Source organism: Lampetra fluviatilis, chromosome 20 (genome assembly GCF_964198595.1).
Source record: "Lampetra fluviatilis chromosome 20, kcLamFluv1.1, whole genome shotgun sequence".
Classification (NCBI taxonomy): domain Eukaryota; kingdom Metazoa; phylum Chordata; class Hyperoartia; order Petromyzontiformes; family Petromyzontidae; genus Lampetra; species Lampetra fluviatilis.
The window spans coordinates 10578225-10601724 of NC_136294.1; the positions used below are offsets into that span (position 1 = coordinate 10578225).

The 23500-nt window shown below is 44.8% G+C and overlaps 1 protein-coding gene across 6 annotated transcripts in view; it reads right to left on the reverse strand.

The window, feature by feature from the left end:
- HMCN1 (hemicentin 1) overlaps positions 1–23500 on the reverse strand; it is a 267719-nt gene that overhangs the window by 146392 nt on the left and 97827 nt on the right. For all 6 annotated transcript variants that reach the window (XR_013637801.1, XM_078865602.1, XM_078865601.1 and 3 more), the window contains exons 15-17: positions 10087–10200; positions 5520–5678; positions 613–810 (exon numbers count right to left, since the gene is read on the reverse strand). Coding sequence is in view for 5 of the 6 variants with exons in the window: in XM_078865602.1 (XP_078721728.1) it covers positions 613–810; positions 5520–5678; positions 10087–10200 (471 nt within the window). In the remaining variant the exon portion in view is untranslated. The remainder of the gene's footprint in view (positions 1–612; positions 811–5519; positions 5679–10086; positions 10201–23500) is intronic.

Sequence of the window (23500 nt, forward strand, 5' to 3'; positions counted from 1 at the left end):
GGTGTCGTGGGTTAAATAACTGAGATGACTGGCAGATGCACCACCCGTGCTGCCCACTGCACCAACTCGCTGCACTGCGCCAACTCGAGCCGACTGGCACTTTAATTGTTGTTCTGAGCGTCGCACATCCACCCTCCACTGGTGCCAGTCATCGGCAAGCCCACTCTGTTCTCAGCTACAGGCCAAGTCGGCACGCACACGGATAGTCGGACACACACGCACACAAAGACAAAGATCCCCCCCCCATATAGCCTTAACAGACTGTTGAGGCAAGTGCTGTTAGCGAGCACCTATGAAGGATGGCAGAGTACACGAGAGGGTGGCTGGCCAGCACCACGCCCGACCGCCTTTGTCTCCCCAGTGGCGATGTTTACACACCACCCCAGGTACTAATTTCAGGCTGAGTCGACCTAGGGGAGGCCCAGCACCGGTTCAGATAACAGTCACCGGTGCTGGCCATAAGCGGGAATCGAACTCAGGTCGCTGGGTTCGTTGTGTAGCGTGCTAACCACTGCACTACCGCTCCCCACACGCACACACGCACGCACGCACACACGCGTACACACACACACGCGTACACACACACACGTGCACACACACGCTCGTGCCCACCCGCAATGTAGAGGCTGCCGTCCTGCAGCTGGGACGTGGCGCCCGGCGCCCGCGGGTCACGTGACGTCAGGCTGCGACCGTCCGCTCGCTGCCACGTTACACGTGGCTCCGGGTAGCCGAACGCCAGGCATGGCAGCGTCACGTTGAGCCCAATCTCCACGGTGGTATCCGACGGAGCCTGGGAGAACACCGGCCCAGCTGTTCGGGGAGGAGACCGGTAGGGTTCACACAAGCGGGATGTGAGTCCATCATGCAGCGCGCGCCCTTGAGACCTGTTGATCATCATCGTCGTCGTCGTCATCGTCGTGTTCTAAACACAGGGGTTTCGTAGCCGATATTATGATTCATACTTGATTGTTGAGTTCGGCTACGTAATCATCGAACCAAGTATGTGTCGTGAAACCCTCCATCACCCGACAGGCAGACAAATTAAATCAAGTGTACGAGCGTTTGACAAGGCAAATAGTTACATGTCAGCCCACCTGCTTCCATCTCCATCTCTTCTCCCTCACCTATCCCACTGCTACTCCCTGTCCCCGCCCCCCAGCTCTGACCAGGCTTACCCCCTCTCACTAGCCCAACCCCTATCACTACCTCAACGCCTCTTCAATCACTCCCGCCAGTTCTCCTAACACCGTAACTTTACCAACAATTTAAATAACGACTCCACTCTCTATCTCAACCAACATCATCTTATGCATAATTGTATGATTGCTGCAAAGTGCCTTGGAATAAGATACTATGTAAATCTACATAAGCTAGGACAACATTCTCACAACCGCGTTTAGCAATAGAAACAACGATTAGTGTGTAAATACGCCAAACATCATCATCGAGGTCTTGAATGGAAATCAAGAAAGTGAGATTTACCATGTCGCATCTCACGTCCTGGTGTCTCTTGCTAAATTTGTTCGTGAGAACTTTTTCTTGAACTTACCGGTGTGCTGAAACATATCATGGGCTCATGAAATCGCTTGCGTGTGACATTTTTTTTTGTTTAGCCTCGTCGGGGTGGTGGAGGGGTTCTCACCACGCACACACACACACAATTTGGTCAGATCATTGCATAGCCTGACCCACAAATCAATGATATGTCGTCAATATCGTCGATGCAATCATCGTCGTTGTAAAGAATAATCTCAACCTGTAACTGCGCTGCACAGTATTAGCTCACTCTCGAAGAGAGAGAAGGGCCCAGAGGCGCATTGTCATCACATGGAGATGTAAACATCAGGTGCATGGAACTCTCATGAGCAGGGCAATGAGGTTCCTGAAGGGAATCGGTACAGCAGAGTGTAGGCTGTGGCCTTCTCTGTACGTATTTGACAGGGTTATTTCCTCGTATGCGTGGGTTGTCTCTGGGAAATTCAAATTCCTTCTGCATGCAACGTTAAACAGGAGGACCTTTCTGCATAACAAGATTGTGGCTCACTGAAATTTAATAACATGATTAGACTCATTAATTAGACAAGAAATAAAAACCCTCGTGTTTCCTTCCTAAAACAAATGCGAGGTGGCGCTTGGTTCTCAAGGAGCTTCCTGAGCGAGTGCTGAGAATTTCGCATTCCCATGGTAGAGGCCCAGTCTTCTCCACAGGACAATCAACAAGGTGGTTATACAAGTTATTCGTTAAACGTAATAGAGCCCTCAGAAAACAAGAGTCGAATAAAACGGAATGTATCAAAAAAGTAAGACGTGAATACATCAAGTACAATTTCGGGGGGTTTGTTTTCTTCAGTTTCAGAGCACTAGTTGACTGGCTCCTGAGTGCAGTTATTGCAAAGCTGAGCATTCGCCATGGCTTCGGGGTTTGATGCGTCCACCCAAGAGGGTCATTAAAGGCGATGGGCTTCCCACTGATACTCCGTTGCCTCCAAAGGGTCCATCTTCCACAACGCATTATTTAAAATGTATTTTAATCTGCCACTAATATATGGCCCTTCCCTGTGCTGAAGCGAAGCACCATCTGTCCTGGCAGTCGACGGCAAGATTTCCATAGTCCCAAGATACGATTCTTTCGGGTGCAGAGAAGGAGTGAGGCGGGGGGCGCGGAGTAAAAAAGAACGTTGCGCAGAATCCAAGAGCGTTGTGTGCTCGGCAAGCGGTTGTTTTAGTAACCCAAACATTCTGGCAGCGCGAAACCAAGAGTCTCGTTTTGCCCGAACAAATCTCAGTGGCTCAAAAATTCGGGATTACATTTCCTTTTGCCCTTGGCGGAGGCGAGAGGCGGGATCCGACAAGAGCGCCCTTTGTGTAGCGGCGCGCGCCACAGACGCTGCCTGTTGCTACGGCTCCACGGCTCGAGCAAGCGAATTTCTAAATACCCAGGGTGCACCGCTTTACATCGAAAAGGAATGAAAATGAGAAAAAAAACGTGCTCGCTCGCTCGCTGCCCGATCGACGACGCGCGCGCACACGCCTGTCTGTTTTAAGCGTGTCATCGAGATTACTGTTTCTTAGCATGTACCGGCTGAACTAGATCATTATTTTACCAAATTGTTTTCCATTTGGAATATTTGTAAAACGATTCCAAAAACAATCAAAGCAGGGAATCGGTCACGTCGACAGCATGGATTATGTAAGCCAGCAACAGCCAATTAGTTAGGATCACACAATAACGCCTGGGATGGAGCTGTTAATTCCTATATTTAAAGTTAAACATCGTAGCGCCTGCTCAAATGAACCAGTTATGGGATCTTGTTATCCTGCTTTTAATCGAGGCGGTGAGCATTCTTGTTGATAGCTCTGAGCAAGTGGTGGACATTCCACATTACTAAGGCAAGAACCAGCCAATCCATTGTAAACCTCCCACCAAGTGGAACTCATTTTAATCAACCGCACAATGTTCCTGGACCGAGTCCCCCCTCGGCTGAGAACATTTTGAGTCGAGCACACTTCCACGTTACAATCTGGTCAACAACATAGTCTACACTTTACATTCGCGATGATGATACACCTACATGGACACTGACGAATGAAATTACATAAGAGCTAAACGTAAGAAAAGAAGCAAGGTGAGATGGATGCTTGGAACTATGCCACGAGAGGGCAAGATGATTTGGAAGAACCAACACAGACTGGATACATCATATTAACCATCAAGAAAACAAGTAAGGGAACTTGGGTAAGACACGTCGCTCGAAGAGTGGGTGGCCAATGGGGATGAGACCGGTAATGGCATGGCAGCGAAAAGAAGAATACACCTCCCAGAGGATGGAAGCAGTGGAGATGGAGCAGTACAATTGAGCTCACGTCCAGGAGTGAGAACGACTGCACCATCGCGAGCCAAGTGAGGCATGGGGGGGAGGGGGGGTGGGGAGATTTTTATAAAGTAATCGGATCGACGATGGCTCATTATGTTGACCAACTTGCTTTTGTTAACATGGCTTCAGATGTTTGGGCATATTTGTGAATGGGTCACGTAGGCACAGCCAAACGGTTGCCCCAAGGGAATACAGTACTCGTGCGGCGCATTCGCTATCCTCGGACGTGAGGTTCATAAAACTGTAAATGGGCCAAAGTGTCCCCGCTGAAAGGAATGTTGTGTCAGCTTCCACACATCGTTTACAAAAACAGATTTTAAGACACGCCGTGTCAGCGGCACTATGGAACAACGAAAAACAGCAATGAATGAGCCGCAGCTGACATAATCGATCTTCGTGTGTGTGTGTATATATATTAAAAACATAAGTAGGCAGCTTGCCACGCTGTGTGCCAATGTTTTCTTTGAAAACAATTCGGCAGAGTTCTTCCTTGAATGAAAGTTGGCTCAAATGTTACTCTGAATTTAATACGCAGGGAGTCATTTTTGGCTTTGGGCAAAATATTTTAAGGTGGTTATAGCATTGGACATCAATAAATGGATTGTGGTCATGCGATGCTGTTAACATCGATGATTATCACTGTGAGGTTAAAAGGGTAAATATGAAATATGATGCTCATAAATAAAAGTCAGTATAGCAGAGTAGCTCTCATCTCCATTGGTGGAGCCTCAGCCAGTAATTAAAATGTCCTCTTACTCGGGCAAGGGTCAGTCTCTCCGTAGCATGGACACAAATGGCTTTGCGTTCCAATCCTGGTTGACGTGATCCAGCCCATGGTTCCTCAGCCCCTCACCAACTTCCTCCTCTGCCTGCCCTCATCGACTTCCCCCCCGTGACTCTGGAGGAACTCTCCGTTACCATCTCACCACTTCACCCCTTGACCCTATCTATGCTTGCCTTCTTACCTCCGTCATTCCCTCCATTGTTCCCTACTTACTCTCCCTTTTCAATTCTTCTCTATCCTCCCGTGCCTTTCCTGGTAATTTCAAGTCGGCCATCATCACCCCACTCATGAAGAAACCCTCCACCGGTGCCAACTGCATCTCCAACTACCGTCCCATTTTCCTGCTTCCCTTCCTCTCCAAAGTTCTCGAGCGTCTTGTCCACTCCCTCCTCAACAACTTCATTTGCACCCACTCCCTCTACCCACTCCACTCCACAGAAACCGTCATCATTACCATCCTGAACCACCTGACCAACTCGGCCCACACCGCACCTGCGATGAGCACGGTTGACCACGTACGGTGCAAAAGAAGTTCAACGTACATACGTACGTTACCGTACGCCCCCTGCTATAAAGGGACGAAACGAGCCTCCCGCCGGACACTGGGAAGGGGGGAAATGCAAGAGAGGATGACCACATCGGTGAGCCGGAGCCACATTCGGACAAAGGGATATAACATCTGATGGGAGGGTCACGCGGGAAGAGCTTCCGCTGATGGCACAGGATCGTGATGAGAGGTAGGCGTTGGGTTGGTCGATGTGTGTGTGCTACGGGACGGAGCGAGCAGCCAGGATAGAGAGAAAGAGTGAGCGAGAGAGCGAGAAAGAGAGAGCAAGAGAGAGAGAGAGAGGGACACTCACATCCAACGTCCAGGGAGACCGTGGCCCGGGCATCACCGGCCTCGTTGGTCGCCTCGCAAGTGTAGTCGCCGGCGTCGAGCTCCTGCGTGCCCTGGATGGTGAGCGTGCCATGCCGTGTGTCAATCTCCAGGAACGGCATGCTCTTCAGCTCCAGGTCTCCTGCAGAGACATGGACGCACGCAACGCAGACAGAAAATTCACCATGTACGACAATTATATCATCAATCGACTCCATCGCTGTGTTCAAGTCACAGCTCAGAACACATCTCTATATGTTTGCATACAACGACGAACTCACAACCAGCAGCTTGCTATAATTTATTTTCAAAAAATGTATGTCTGTAACGATGCGATGGCAATTTGGGTTGCAGATGTGTGCCAGAAAGGTGCCACGTGTTAACCAAAATTAAATTTACTTGACTTATTGTTGGCTTTCATAAAAGCTCTCCCGTGTGTGTCCGACGTTCCGCTCAACGTCCAGAAGGCTTCTTTGGAAACTGAATTCATTTCTAGACTGTGCGCGTGCGAAGTCTCTGTGTTGTACGTGTGTTCATGCTTTTATGCACGTTGTGTATTTGTGTGTGCTACACTATGATCCTGGCAACCGAATTTCAATTCTTGCCCGTCTTGCACAACATCACCGGCAAGTGCTATCGGAATCCTCCCTGTACCCCCTCTAGGTAATAATGCAAATAATAATCTACAGCACTTTATCATTCCACTATTGGATGAGGGCCTCCACACTCCATGGGTGTTATTATCTCACTCTACTTCACCACACTTGTCAGTTCGGGCTGGTGAAGGTGGGAATCAAAGACGTGGGAGCATAGAAGTAAATTATAACAACAGATTTTTTTTGCTGCCCACCACATAGTGCCACGGCCAAAAACACCTGCATCCATGATGATTGCCCATCCCAACCATATCCTGGCTAAACCCTGCTCAGCTGGTGCTTGGATGGACAAACATTCTTGTTGTACTACGTGAAATTGGAAAAAACTACCTGGATGCTGAAAGGATATGCAACATTTTTTTTATATAATAAGCTGTAATGTGTGTTTTTGTGGTGGTGTGGTGGTGAGCGGTAGTGTAGCGGTTAGCACGATCCGTTATGGGACCCGGCCACTCGAGTTCGATTCCCGCTCACGGCCAACATCGGTAATGAATATCTGAATTGCTCCTTGACTCAGCCTCAAATGAGTACCTGGTGTGGTGTGTAAACATCGCTACTGGGGAGACAAAGGCGGCCAGGCGTGGTGCTGGCCACTCACCCCCCCTGTGTGCCATTTTGGCCTTCATAGGTGCTCGCTAACAGTACTTGCCCCAACAGTCTTTTACGCTATACGGGGGACCTTTGTCTTTATCTTTGGTGTGGTGGCGGAGTGGTTAGCACACTGCACTATGAACCCAGCGACCTGAGTTTGTATGCTAGCCATCACTAAAGTTAGTGGTGAAGCATAGCCTAGACCGCTATGACTGAAAGGCATATGGAGGCCTTTGTCCAGGATGGATTAAATAAGAACATGAGATAATGATATTTTGGGCAATAATCTTTCTGTCTGAGAGAAGAAAGATGTTAGAAATGTGGATGGACTTAAAAGATTGAGGCCATATGTTAAACCTGGGGCGGGCAGGGGGGGGGCTGAAAACAGGGACATTTGAGTCAATGTGACAGTAAGGATACTGCATGTGAATTGACAAGCACATACTTTTCCACCGGCAGATAGCACGTAGTAATAAAAACCTTAAAGGGTGATTTAATTTTGTTTACTTAAGTTAAAATTACGTATCAATTTCAGATGGCAGCACAATCGTGGGAGGTCGTCAGGTAATACATTTTTCCATGGTTAAAAGTTGAATACTCATAGTCATGCTTTGCCTGTTTAACCTTGAAAATACTTACCAGTGTTCGTTCAAATGCATTGTTTCTGCACTATACTTGCATCTACAAATGTTTCCACGTTAAAACACATGAATTATACATATATTTTTTATGTAACTTCATTATTGTAGGCTAATATGAAACAAACTAAAATTATTCCTTGTAAACTGTGCGCGGTCAAATCGACTTAAATTCAACCCAGTAAACATGCAACGTTGGGCTACCGCTGGCGTGCGGTTGAAACCGTTGGACCAATGCTGGCCCAAATGTTTCATGCGTACCGTGGGTAATCGTCTTAACATCAAAACTGAGCAAGCACAGAAACCACCAGCGGTGTCCATAAACAACAAATGTGGAAATTACACGATACATATCACCCACAAGCCCGGCGTAGGAACATGAGAAAATACATTGATTTGTAACGAGCAGTAAAAATACACAGATAACAAAAAGTTTAATGGTGGTCCCGTTGCCTAATAATTGTAAACGATAGGGAAGACGAGATCCAGCTAGCGTAGTGAAGTTATGAGATTATCCACAGTTGAACTCTGCGAAGTCGACTGAACATTTGCAGAGACAGTACCGTGGGGAAATGTTTGGTTTCTGTGCGCAGAAAGGGCTGTGAGGATAAGGTCATCATACTTTCCAATTAATTTTCAAAAGTTGAAGTGTATACTCCTTTTAAAATGACAAGTAGTCAGACGAAACGGCAATTTCTCTATCTGCTGCCAAACAAAGCGGCATCCCACAACTGACAGTAGAACATCCAGTGCTAGGCATAACTGTTTAACAAGTAGTAAAGTATTTGCTGACGATAATAATAATAGTGAAGAAGAAACATTATTGGATGTTGTGCACTCCAAATAATTTAGTGCTTGGTTTATTTTAAGCAATTTTTTTTCTTTTAAACAAAAACAAGATGATAAATCATATTATGTGCATTCTTTTGGTAGTATTTTTCCAAGCACAGACGCAAGACCACGGATGTAATTTGTTTGAATAAAACATGTTTTCCTCTCAGAATCTCGGGCTGCAATCCCAAGAAAAAGAAGTTAGAAAGGAATTTTAGAATGCCATTTTTTCCCCAAAATGGTTTATATAATTTAGCAGATTTACAACTTTGCCCGTTTTTGTTGCATGTTTGTGAGATGATTTAGAATAACACGCATTAACCAAGATATGTCGCTAACGTGAGTAAACGTTCCCAGGAGAAAATGTAAGCTTTGCACGATGCTCTAGCACGTTTTATACTTTGGGAACACGAAGCCATAGACTTGGAAGGCGTAAATTATAAGGTGATACAAACCCGAGGCTCAACAGATCTTGATTGACACTGGCAAAGAGTAAAACAAGTGTTTCAGGCACTTCTGTTGCCTACCCGTGACAATTTGCCCACTTAAGATTTACATGAGCGATTTCATTCATTCATATTTTCTCACGTGTAACTTCCGCGTACAAATTTAGAGTGGGTAAAATCTTCTGATACCATCCTAGCCAATCAGAGATGTTTGTCGATCCAGTCATAGCCGGACAAAGGACCTAGATTGCTTCCAGATTCGACTGCTGGGGCAAGTGCTGTTTAGTAGCGCCTATTAAGGCTGACATAGTATGAAGGTGCAAGTGGGGTGAGCACCACATCCAAACACCTTTGCCCCCCCTTGACAAGCTGCATGGGGTAGTTTAACACGTAGGCTTTCACGACCAATATTATTCATAATAAAGGTTTTTGGGTTAGATCGCGTTATTTATAAATGTGTCGTAACTCTCCACCACCCGACACGGCCAAACAGTAAAACATGTGTCACGTTGACAAAAGACAAATAGTTCACTACTTTAGCCCACCGGTGTGTTGAAGAGTGAATCCACAGCATTTACAATTTTTGAGTACGACGTTTCGCTGGTAATTACATCCAGCATCATCGGGCAATTCGCATGGGGTACTCATTTTAGGCTAAGGTGACCTAGAAGGAGGCAATACCATTTGCTTGTGGTGGGTATGGCTTGTAATCGTGTCATAACTTTTGAGGTTGTGGCAGAGTGTATTCATCATCACAAAACTACTTCCTAAAACACTCGCAATTAAGCATAGTATGTCAATGAAGTTCCAAAAAATGGTTCTTTGGCAACTTCTGATAAAATATCAGAGTAACACTAATTATTATAGTATAACTTGAGAATGTATAAATATTTGGTCAGATGGGATTTCTCCTCGAGCTGTTGATTTACAATCGGAAAGCAGGGAGTTCAAATCCAAGTTCGGGGTCAACTCCGTCTAACAACCCTCCACGGTCAATTCCAGTATCACTTTGGAAGGAAGTGAGCAGTGGTTGTGCTGTGAAGGGGGCTGGTCTCCAATCATGGGAATGTGGAATTTCCACCAAGGGCTCGGGGTTTCTAACATATTTGTATGAGCAGGGTAACACTTTGATTTCAACTTGACTTGGACACCGTGATATAAACAAGTGGGTTTGTTTAATGTTGTGTAGGATACACTTAAATAATTCCACAAGGACCATTTAGGATCGTCTTGGAATGGGCCTTCCCTATAACTTGGAGAGCCTATTGGTGAACAGAGTAATGGATCGGCAGGTCTCATGTTCAATGGAACAATAATATGCATGAAGAGATTCACACTTGGCACTCTCGCAACGTATTAATTTCTTCAGCCACAATATGCGCGCTCACCTTTGTACCACTGGACGACAGGCTCAGGCACACCAGTGGCCTGGCATTCCAGCACAGACGTGTCTCCATTGGCAATCAGGATCTCTTCACGAGGAACCGTGATCTTGGGGGCCTCTGTTTGGGTTGACACACAGGAAGCAGTGTTAAAAGCGTCGCATTACAATCATCACCAACGGCCAAGGCCGCTCGTGGCTGTGCAAGTGGTCTGTAGTCCAGCACTGCGCAGACAATGGTTGGTGGTGGATCGCCGTGCACAAATGTTGTGAAACTCCCTTCCCTTAGACATCGAGGTTGTTCAGCGGATCTCCGAGCTGGTTGAACGGATCTTTGAGCTGGGCTCCGTGCCTCAGGGTCACTGCCTTCGGGCAAGTGAAAATTGTGCGTGTTACAAATGAGCATTATTATTATTACAATACCATGGCTTGCCAGGAAAGGGCGGTAGAGCAAACGTGAACTCCACCTGTTCCATCTTCATGGGATATGGGTGTTGGCCCCTTACACACGTGGGGTTTTTGTTTGCTCTTCTCCTGGTTGATCCGATTTTAGGGGGAATTTGTCACCAGCCCGCCGCTTGGCTGCTGCATTTCCCACTCGTCTGGAGGTTCCTCCTCGCACCTCTGAGTCGCTCTCTCTCTACGAGAGCGAGCGAATGCCGTTCGTCGCGTTACAAGTTGACATTATTTTCATAATCATCAGCCGTGATAAAGCCGCTGGACTAAAGCTTCCCTTAGCCGTTGCCATCACTCGCAATCCTGCGATGCAACACACGAGCTGATTTCATAATTGTATTGTAATAACATTACAATTATTTATAATGATTATCCCCTATCTATATAGTTTCTTTCCAAGGGGTCCTATGTCAGCTAGGGGTTTTCTCCGGACACTCTAGTCCCCATGCATAAATGAAAGGACTCTTTAAGTACGTGGCCAAATATAATATTTAATTTAAAAAATGTCTCATAAAATGCTACCACAGTGACCTTGCTATCAACCATATTTGTGATCTAGTAATAACACAGATCTGGAAAATACTCATGAGCACGTGCCATCCTGAGTGGTACCCATAGGCCATTTCGAGGCCAATGGCTCAAGGACCACAAAGCGATGTTTGAATCTGTCCTGAGATTTACAAGGATTAATTTAGCCACTGTCTGGATTTGTTGTGCAAACACAAATACTGACATCATGGGACCTCCTTTGCCAGTACCAAAATATGATAATAGGTTTTTCCCCTTTTTTCTGGCAACAAAACAGGTGTAAAGATGTTAAAACACCAAACTGAAACCTTTTACAAGGAATCATGTCTGCATTAACCACAATGCTTGTGGTCAGAATGCAAACCAAACACATACTCTGATAGTATATGCATTGTCTTTGAGACTGATTGGTCCACACCAGAGATAGCTTTCTTTTGAGCCTCGTCTCAAACAGTGTTAGACCAGAGGATGTGATCTCATTGGAAGAAAGCTGTCTCTGGTGTGGACCAATCAGTCTCAAAGACAATGCATATACTATCAGAGTATGTGTTTGGTTTGCATTCTGACCACAAGCATTGTGGTTAATGCAGACATGATTCCTTGTAAAAGGTTTCAGTTTGGTGTTTTAACATCTTAACACCTGTTTTGTTGCCAGAAAAAAGGGGAAAAACCTATTAATAAATACTGACTCCATGTCATCCTCATATTTTCGCAAAAAAATAAGTAGGAGTGGAGATTTTAAACGGTAACACACGGGGCAGATGGACTGCTCTGTGGGCATTACACATCACGGAACAATGTGCAAACTCGGCAGTGTTCTGAACCCCAGTGCCTCCTTTGAAACGTGACTGATTGTCCCCAATAAAAGAGGCATTCTCCAGCCCCAACAGGAGTGCCGTGCACTCGCAAGGGTTGGAGGGCGTCATGCTTCAAAAGCACACTGCGCAAATTCCTCCGAGTGGCAGATGGAGGCAGAAAACCACGACGATGAGAGAAACGGGGAATGAACAACACACGACAAAAAAAAGAGGAAGTAGTGAGGCAGTTGAGGAAAATTAACCGAGTATATTTTAATAATAATGATAGGAGTGATGCAACTAATCACTCGTCAATCAACGCTAATTTTTTCAAGAGGATCCTGCATTGAGCCAGTGCCGTTAAAATGAGTCGCAGTAACGAGGGAAGAGACGCGAGCACCCAGAGGAGGCCCCATCGCACACGGGGGGGGGGGGGGGGATGATACTCAGAGCTGCCAATCTCACCACCGTCTCAAAACCCCACGCCTTCTACAACACCTGGCAAGACCTGACGGCAACTCATCCGAATACTGTACGAACTAGGCTAAATGTGCTTCGCTCATGAGATACGATGAGCTGGGTGTATATTCAGAGTGATTTAGGTATTGGCACATTTCCACACTGACAAACACATGCATGGGGGCGCCGTGGTACAGTCGCTTATGCGCTACACTATGAAAGCGGTGACATGAGTTGGAGTCATTGCCACGGTTAAACATCAGCGCTGAGCGATGTCTGAACCAGCCCCGGTCCCCCCCCCCCTTCACTAACCCACGCCGATCAGCGTGGTGAAGTATGGTGAAACAACCTTAATAACTAACACAACATGAGGGAGTCTTTCATCCGGAAACGGATTGACTTAGGGCTGTAAATTATTATTACTGGCTTGCACACGACAGATGCAGATAGCACGTGCCAGTGATCCTGTGCACCATGGCCAAGAATTCAAACCAGGTTGCCATGACTGGAGCGTAGTAAACACAACTAGAGACAAATGCACAAACGAAACGATATGCACACCGACAAACACACACAGGCGCAAAGATAAAGATCCCCCGTATAGCCTTAACAGACTGTTGGGGCAAGTGCTGTTAGCGAGCAACTATGAAGACCGGCCCGCGAATCGCATCTGGAACTCTACACGACCGCATCGGGACAGATAGAAATAAAGTGACGAGATAGAGTGATGAGAGAGAATGTGATGAGAGTGATGTGATGAGATCGAGTGATGACAGAAAATGTGATAACAAAAAGTGATGAGATTAAGTGATAGTTTTCACGGATGTAATAGTTTATTTACTTGTTTATCTTCTTGGTTCTTTCGGTAAAGTCACGTAGAAGGGAAGTAATAAAATAATAAAAATAAAACATAATAAAATAATTCTCACGACGTTTCGGCTACAACGCAAGCAGCCGTCTTCAGGTGAAGAATGAGACACTACCAAGCTAGGAGCTTATATATAAGCTGGGTTGGAGGTGGAAGAGCGCCTTAACAAAAAGAATGTGCATATGAAGAGGAATTTAGCATATTCATGGCAAATGCGTAGGAGGTGGGTGGGGGGGTTTCAAAGTCATATTATGCCCATGCATTATGCAGGATCAGCAGCACCAAGGGGGGGGTGCAGGGAGTAACATTAACAAAGGAAAGGAATGTTAATGATATGTAGCTGCAGTTACTAAACAACCACGTAGAAAACTAAAGTATAAACTACATAAAAAACTAAAGTATAAACTGCATAGCACCATCAGTATACTTACTATACTCTACAATAAGCTGAGTTACTAACAGCAAGTAATACATTACAATTCTACGTCGTAAAAATTATATAATATGCTTCCATCTAAACTTTATTCTCTTACATCACACGAGCATATACCGTACTATATACTGCCATAGATAAACCCAACATTAAATTATATACTGTATTGCTATAAACCACCCTATACCTTATAAGGTATACCTTATAAGGTAAGGTATACTTTATAAGGTATACCTTATAAGGTGGTTTATAGCAATACAGTATGTAATTTAATGTTGGGTTTATCTATGGCAGTATATAGTACGGTATATGCTCGTGTGATGTAAGAGAATAAAGTTTATATGGAAGCATATTAAATAATTTTTACGACGTAGAATTGTAATGTATACTTGCTGTTAGTAACTCAGCTTATTGTAGAGTATAGTAAGTATACTGATGGTGCTATGCAGTTTATACTTTAGTTTTTTATGTAGTTTATACTTTAGTTTTCTACGTGGTTGTTTAGTAACTGCAGCTACATATCATTAACATTCCTTTCCTTTGTTAATGCTACTCCCTGCACCCCCCCTCCTTGGTGCTGCTGATCCTGCATAATGCATGGGCATAATATGACTTTGAAACCCCCCCACCCACCTCCTACGCATTTCCCATGAATATGCTAAATTCCTCTTCATATGCACATTCTTTTTGTTAAGGCGCTCTTCCACCTCCAACCCAGCTTATATATAAGCTCCTAGCTTGGTAGTGTCTCATTCTTCACCTGAAGACGGCTGCTTGCGTTGTAGCCGAAACGTCGTGATAATTATTTTATGTTTTATTTTTATTATTTTATTACTTCCCTTCTACGTGACTTTACCGAAAGAACCAAGAAGATGAATCCCTGCAGTCACGAAAGCTTTAAATCGAAATTTACTTGTTTATTTTAGGTACTATAATTCATTAAAAGATAGGCAATATCATTACCCACGATATGTACTATTCAATGAACATCCCCAGAACGCATCCCATCGCAAATAACGTGGGAATACTGTACTACAAGAATGCAGCCACTAACGTAACACAGAGATAGTCTGAAATCAGCCACAGATACAGAGTGAGAGAGAGAGAAAGAGAGAAAAAATTGACTGACTAATACATTTTTAAGTTTCAAACAACACACAGCCATTTGTGCATCTGCAAAAAATACACATTAGCAGTTCCTGAAGACGTACATTGTGGGTCTCCTCATCCTAGAATTCCATCAAATTAATTGTGAGCAAATGTGACCAAACTTGTAATATAGCAGCAACAGTGATGTGGTGATTTGCTAAGTAGTCGCTAAATAACATGAGAATCAACACATCGTTTAAAAAAATAAAATCAGAGAAGCCAATAATCTAGTAGGTAAATAAATAAATATTCCGACCACAAGCAAAGTGCTTGCAGATGTGAAGAGTGCCACTGAGATGCTATGATCAAGCCATTAATCTTGACAGCCCCGGTACGCAAGAGCGCAACTTTCTATATCAGCTGAACTCTCGCCGGCATCGATGCTCGTAAACTGCTGAGATGGCCAAAGCAGCCTGGAACCTCCCAACTTTTCCCCTGTCGCCCCAATCCTCTCTACAGTCCACAGCCTACCCTCTCCTTCACAGTGAAGTGAGGGCACAATATTGTCAGTGGTTCAGAGCAAGCTAGGGGGTCTCTAGGGTCAAAGCACTGAGCTTGCAACCCTGAGAATCTTGGGTTTGAATCTGAGTTTTAGCTGTCTGATTTCAAATGTAGCGAGTTCATAGTCTCAGACCGGTCACTCATGACTACACAAAAGAAACTCATCACGTTAGGGCGAAGGGGTGTCCCTTCTTTATGGATTTTTGGTAAGCCATACAATCTGGGTGGTCTTGCAGTTTTCCTTAAAACCCTCTCGGCTGTGGCTGATCATTGTTTTAATACGCGGGGCTCACATGAAATAGATTTCTCTAAGACGAAGGTACTTTGCAAGCCCACTGGCTATCAACAAACATTCGTTCATGAAGGCATCCATATATAATAGACCAGTGGCGGCTCCTGCAAAATCTCTCAGGGGGGGGCAAATGTCTGGATGATTGACAGAGGTGTGGACTCGAGTCATGTGACTTGGACTCGAGTCAGACTCGAGTCATGAATTTGATGACTTGCGACTCGACTTGGACTTGCATAACAATGACTTTGTCCCACCTATGAGATGTGGACTCGAGTCATGTGACTTGGACTCGAGTCAGACTCGAGTCATGAATTTGATGACTTGCGACTCGACTTGGACTTGCATAACAATGACTTTGTCCCACCTCTGATGATTGATAAGGATAAGGTCCACCCATGCAATGGATAAATTAACAGCTTAAGCATGTAGAGGCAACTTCACTTCTTTAATATTAATGAAAAATAAAGTGACTCTTACAATACATCTTGTTTGTTTCTATACTCACTATTAAAACAAACCACTCAAGTTTATTTTATTAAAGATTCCACTAGGTGGCGACAAATTATATTGTTGGATGAAACGTGCTTACGTATGATGACGTAAGCACGTATGATGACGTAAGCACGTTAGGGCGAGCCCTCCCGGAACCCATAGAGAATGCATTGCAGCGCCCCCGTTCGAAAAAAAACATCTTTGAATGTAAGTCTATGGGACCACTCGGGGCGATTCTCAGCTGGAGGGAAATCGCCCAAAAAGAGGCGGTACTCCACAGAACGTAGCATGACGCTGATTGGACTATATCCAGAGGCACAGTGACGGCTAGCGTGACTCTGTGGTTGAATGACATTGGTGGTGCGTCGCCCAATCGCCCTAATGAAGAAACCGCCCCTGTAATAGACACAGACACAATTCCAACCGAGAAGATGGGTACAAACTGAGGAATCATTGGAAGGACGTTATCAACCAGTTTAAGTCACAATGGGCTATGATGTTCCCAGCCTACAACACCTTCCGATATTAGTTGTGCTTTACACCCATTTCAAACTTGCACTTTCACAGTCACTTCGCGCACTGACCCCTTGGTTGCGGCTCTGCGATCTTTCCATTCACACGCTAATCTCTCTTTAACATGCTCATTTTCACCTGGAAGCCATTTGATTGGTGGGAAACGAACCATCGTCGGATTGGCTGCCCACCACTTACATTCACATTGGCTGCTGACATTTGGGCCACGCCCATTTCAAACCCTTATAAATAGTTTGCCTTGGAAGCTAACCCCCTTTTTCCTGAAGACGACCGCTTGTGTTGCGATCGAAACGTCGTAGCTTTTTGTTATTTTCTTTGAACCTATCTACGTGACTTTACCGAAAGACCCATGAATATGAATACAATCAGATCGTTAAGAATTGGCTATTTAAAAATAGTTTTACGCAATTGAAGACTTCAAATCTATATTTTGTTTACGCATAACCGTTTACAGAGCAAGTTGTAAATAACCTGGTGGTGAGGAAAGAGTTGCCTCGTATTCATCAAGCGCATAACGGAACAATTATTCCATATAAAATAGATAGCAGACAACACGTCCAATGTTTTTTAAGGGCAATGAGTAACCCAATCTCTAAGGTGTAAGGGAGAAATGGAGATTCTAAAGATTTAGTGGAATTGCCCAAGACTCAAAGAGTCAACCTAAGGCTAACAAATCAAGAATTTTAAACAGCAGTGAGAGAAATATCCCTCGCCAGTGTGACTGGCCGCCTTAATATTATTTTTTAAATCTGGAGAAAATGTCAGATTTTTTTTCTCAGTACGGAGCATTTTTAGAAACCGGCCAACAGGAAGCAATGTGTTATACGCTCCAACCATCGACGTTCAACGTTGGGTTTTTGCCAAGTTTTTTCCCCAGCTTAGCGTTAAATCTAACGCACCCGGCTTCTCGCGGGAGCTGTTCTCAACCACAACAGCGGCAGCGGCGGCGGCGTGTCTCCGTACTCTCCATCCAAGACCGCTGAGAGGCCCTTTCTGCTTTGCTGAAAGTAACACTCTCGGGCCGGTATTCCCAGTGGTGTCGTCACGGAAAAAAAAAATTCTTCAGCAGAGCAGTCGCTGGTGCTCCATCTTTACTGTGCAGCCCGGAGCAAGGAATGGAAATTGCACATTGCTATGGTGGAAGCTTATTCATCTGTAAGAGGACCATTCTCAATGTCCCCAGAAACGATACTCATTTTATCGAATGTAGATGGATGACAGAGCCGATCACCAGCCAGGATCTTCTTTTTACTAACCTTCTGACTGAGAATCGTGCTGCATGCTATATTGACACCCTTGCCAGATATGATTTCAATGGATACTATCTCAGCTGTGTTCACAATATCTGCCCAGTGTCCAGATTTAGCAAACCAGGCGGGTACAGGCTTCATCGGCCTGGAAAAGCACCTCGCGGTCGATGCGTTCCTGAAGAACACCGCGTTAAGGAAAAATGGCGTTATAATAAATAAAATATAATATCGGGTAAAGCACAGTCTGGGATAAACACGTGAGATGAGTACGCAGGCTGAACAAAGACTGAGGAGCGTGGGTAGCATCCAGCAGCATCCCACCTCGTGTGATCCTATCCCGAGGCAGCCGGACGACCGCTTATTTCTACTTGCGCGACGTAGTTATGTTCACACAAACTGCGTTATAGCCAATTCGCATCCGCGGTACAAAAATGTGTTCCCGAATACATTCATCGGGATATATCCAATTCGCGTTTTTAAAACACGCGTCGTACAGGACAACAGACTTAGATGTGGATATACATACATATACATACATATGGAAATATGTACATTTATCAGACCCGGTCTTGAGTCTTCCCGAGGCCAACTCAGCCTGAAATGAGTACCGAGTGCAGTGTGTGTGGATCAGCACTGGGCAGACAATGGCAGCTGGTCATACTCCTGACCACACCAACCCACCATGTGCTATGCAGGCCGTAATGAATGCTCGTTAACAGCACTTTCTCCGGCGGCCTGTTGAAAGCTATAAGGGGGGACCTTTGTGTGCAAGTCTGCATGTATCTATTCACAAAGTAGTATCCATTCACAAAGCGGGGGAGTGGTAGTGTAGCGGTTAGCGCACTGCGCTACGAACCCGCAGATCCGCGTTCCATTCCTGCTCACGGCCAACACCAGTGATGATTATCTGAACCGGTCCTGGGCCTCCCCTAGGTCGACTCAGCTTCAAATGAATACCTGGTGTGGTGTGTAAACATCGCACCAACCGCCATGTGTACCATGCTGGCCCAACAGTCTGTTGAGGCTATCCGGGGGATCTTTGTCTTTGTTGACAAAGCAGCAAAAAAAAACCAATCCCACTTAAGTGACCATGGACAGCAGTGAGTCTCCGGTCGGGGTGTGAAGACACAATTCCATCTGCTCCGCACTTCGTTCTTCATCCTGTAAACATGTTCCGACATATCTCAGGCGGCCGAACGGCCACGGGTCAACGGCCACCTCATCCTCTCACCTGGGTTCAATTCGCCCGCCCTGATAGAGGGGGGAAGGGAGTCGTAAATTAAACGCGTCACGGACAGCGCCGAGCACCCACGAGACGGCTGACGAGTTCCAGATGCACTGCGTTTGAGTGGTTCGACCCGAGCCGCCCGTCTCCCTCCGCCCCGCGGCCCCTACAGACACCGGCCCTCAACGCCGTTGCTCGTCGCTAAACGTAGCCAGCGCGCCAATCAAACGAAGTTTTGTCATGGGACTTTTTTTGGTCAGTATCACAGTGTGAAAAATAAGAAGAGGTGTTACGCCTGACGACGCTGGCTGTGATCTCCGGGGAAAACGTCGTATGAAAATAAAAACTGTCACATTCTTACTCTTTGGTTCTTTCGGTAAAGTGACGTAGAAAGAAAACAAATTTAATAATAGAGTACGACGTTTTAATTGCAACACAAGCAACCGTCATCAGGTAGAACTAAATTTGAGAGAGAGACAAAACACAGACACGGAGACACACAGACACACAAGCAGAGAGAGACACACAACATAGACACACAGAGACCCAAAACCTTTATGTCTAGGCCTTAAATATAGAGAGAGGGGGGGGCAGAGAGAGAGAGGTGGGTCTGCTGGTGGCTGCTGCTGGAGCAGAGAAATTAGCATGACAATGAATCCACCCCGAAGCGACCGAGGGAAAGAAGATCGAATGGCCCTATGAGAGCCTGCTAAATTTTAGAGAGAGAAATAATTTGAGAAAACAAAATTTAGCAAATCTTTTGGAAATGTAATGTAATGCAATACAGAGAGTCGGCTAACACACAGTTAACGCGTAGCCTGGTTGATTACGATTTCCAAAGATTGCTAAAATTAAAAGTAAAGTGTGAAATTTGACTAAAAGAGACACACAGAGAAATGTGTAGAAATCCACCCCGATTATTTTATTTCTACGTGACTTTACCGAAAGAACCAAAGAGTAATTCTTGCAGTCACGAAAGCTTAAAATCAAGTTTGTCACATTCTTGCTTGATTGCTTTTCAACATTGATCCGGTTTTGCTGAAATTAACTGGCGCATTTGCCCACGGCGTGACAACCTGATTTGATTGGCTCTGTCGGGTGGTGGAGGGTTATAGTTAAACCATTGGCATTGTGCCTACACGACAATCTTACCCAAAATAAACGAGTTAAGAATCACAATATTGGGTGTTGAAACCCTACGTGTGAAACCAACGGAAATTGATTGTTACGGTTGCAACATGTGCGTCGAATTGTTTGAAAATTATATATGTGAACGATGTGTTCGTGGCCTTGTCCCACCAGCACCAGAGATGAAAGAACACCAAAAGGCATATAGTAAAACGACGATGTAAACGCCAAAGCATCAATAGCTTCAGTTAAACAGTTTTATCTCTGGGACCCTTTTTTGCCAGTATTAAGAAGCTAAGAAAGAAGAAAATTATGTAAACATGATGTGTTCACGTTACATTTATGCTCATTTGGTGACCAAAACTTCGTACAAACGAGATAAACGATTGAAAGGAGATGGCACGAATCAGGCAAGTTGTAAAGATGACGCTTGAATAACACGACGCCTACGACTCAAGACGATCTCATTGCATTGGCGTTGGCTGGGATCATTGGCGAATGACTCGTGAAGACGGTTTGTTCACAAAATAGAATGCGGCAGCGACGTGAACGTGGAATGTCCACAATGAGCGCCTCCGCGTTTTGCGCCAAACAGATTCTCCGCATTTTGACTTGTTTATGAATAAATAAAAAATAATTAAATTGACGTGAGGGGAAACATTGCCATTCTCAGGGGGCCCATTCGAAATACTGTGGGCTGCATGGTTCGGAATGTGCGGAGAGTTTATTAGGATTAAGTGTGCGAATGGTTACCATGCTAAAATAAACTTGTTTTTTTAGGACTATCATTATTGTGGTACACACAGAACATTCCTTTTGTTACTATGGAATGTATTTTACTGCCTGTTATACAATCTCTGAGTGAGAATGCTCCGTTAAAGTCAACCGCACCAGTAACCAGGCGAGGCTAATTCCTACACTAGCACGGCCAAGTGTGTGGGAGTGCGTTGGTGCCCGTCTCGAACACGGCGATGTAGGGGTGAGAGTTGGTGGATCATGAGAATATGGCAGACACTCACCTTACACGACTGTCAGGGGCAGTAGAGAAAATATATTTGTTTTATTTCTGAAAAGTTTGAGTGCTCCCCACGTCTATATGCCCAGAGTTTTCTCCCAGCACTCCAGTTTCTTTAATTGTGCAAAATACACTCGATGGAACTAAGTAAAAAAAAACAACACAAGATGAGTCTTGTGATTACGTTTTCCTTGGTAAATAACTTATTTAGATGTATCTCTACAAGTATCTTGAAAACACAGCATTCCTTTCAAATTCATATGATATATATACAGATTTTCTGTTGCTTTCACGCACAAGTTATATTCCATTTCAGCTATCCGCATGATGCCACAAGTCAACATTATTCAGAACTCTATTAGCCGGCAGTGAGTCAAAGGCTTGTGCTCAAGACGTTTTTTTTCACATCTAAGCAACTTTGTGATGATTTTCTCCAAAACTTGTGCCATTTCACACACACACACACTGGGACCCCCTCCATGGAAATGTGGAATTTCCACCTGTGGCTCCTCGGGGACATCTATGGAAGTGAGCACCGCCACATCTCTCATTTGATCAGAGAGATGCAATCACTTCACGTTTTACTTTCTTAAACAGGGCTGCGCTTGCCAAAACCACAAAAATGTATTCGGCCGATTCGTGTTCGGCGAGACTTGCAAAAAACCCCCAGCACAGAAAACACCATGTGCTTATTTGCCATGCTCGGCGAAGACGGGTACGCACCATTTGCCCCATGTTTATATATATGTTGGAACCATTTTTTTTCGTCTCTTTTAAATACTTCCAAAAAGAGTGCCGCAAAAGTTTTGTGGAATACGGTGCCAAATCCCCTCTGGCCCTCCACCCTTCCAACCCCCTCCCCCCCAACACCACCACCCGCTTACAAATGCCACTGCTGATGTCTCTCGCGTGCTTGGCCAAGTGCTCATGGGAGTCTTCAGACACGCCGCCGCGTGCTTCAAGCCGAACGTCGTAACCCCCTTGTCACTAATTGTCAGGTAATGTAGCTTGAAAAGTGCCAGAGGGCGTTTGTTTTTTTTGCTTTGCGCGCGCTAAAGCGAAATCGCGAGGAATGTGCCGCACAAAATAGCATAGAGCTCCTAACGGGCCGATGTCGATGCACGTGGTGACATTAGTTTATATATCCGATGCTGTTTTTTTTCCACTGTGCCCTACCTCCACGGTATTGCCATCTTCACCGATTCCTACACCCACTCCTTGAAATGGAGACCAGCGGCTATATTTTGATTGTATCGGTTGCATCCCTGATCTGAAATACACGTAATGTTGCTATAGGTATTATAGATGCGTATTTAAATTATTTTCTTTTCTAGTGTCGCAGACAGTATGGGAATCACCGATAAAGCTTTAACGTTGTTTAAATCGTTATTTTAATTGCAGATGTTGTGCGTTTACTCTCCAACACACCAGTGTGCTGAACTAGTAATGAATTGGCAAGTGTGATTTACGTGATAAACCTAACTAATTGGCTGTGTCGGGTGGTGGCAGGTTTTACAATACATTTATATTCACGGGATCTAACAAAATCCTCTATTATTAATTTCAATTCTTCTTCTTAATTGTATATTTTTTTATTGTGCATTCTAAAATATATGTAATTTGTTTGTTGTTATGGTGATAAGGCAAAAAAATATCAAAATTCTCCACAGTGCCCAATCCTGACCCAGCCTGCCTCAAAAACTCAATCCGTTACGACTCTACGCTTGCCATATGAACTGTATCTGAACAGTTTATAGCTGAATCTAAAACTCAATTGTTGCATATTAATCATGAATAATACGTTTAATTCCTTGGTCAATCCACTTTTGGATGAATGAAGGCATCGACACACCATGTCAGTCATAGCGGTTGTGTGTCCCATACTTTACCACGCTGGTCAGTGTGGGTTAAACTGATTCAGATATCGCTCCTCGCCACCGATGTGAGCAGGGGTTGGAATCGAACCCAAGGGAGCCAGTTTAACAACAGTGCGCGCCACCACTCCGAACTATCATTACACACGTGGTATTCAATGACACCAGATAACATTCAGATGGTGCAGTCAGAAGAGCAAAACACCAGTGACAATGGTACACTTATGAATTTTAAATGTTCATAAATGTACATAAAATATAATGAAAATAATAATCAAGTGCTTTAAAAGGGTGGTGAATGCATTTACTAAACATTACTGGTTGCTCATAAAGCATAGGTCCCGGTGAAAATGCTTTGTAAAAATTAAGAAAAGTATTGTAATCTCTAATCGTGCGGTGCTGTGAGAGGGGGCTCGGTTC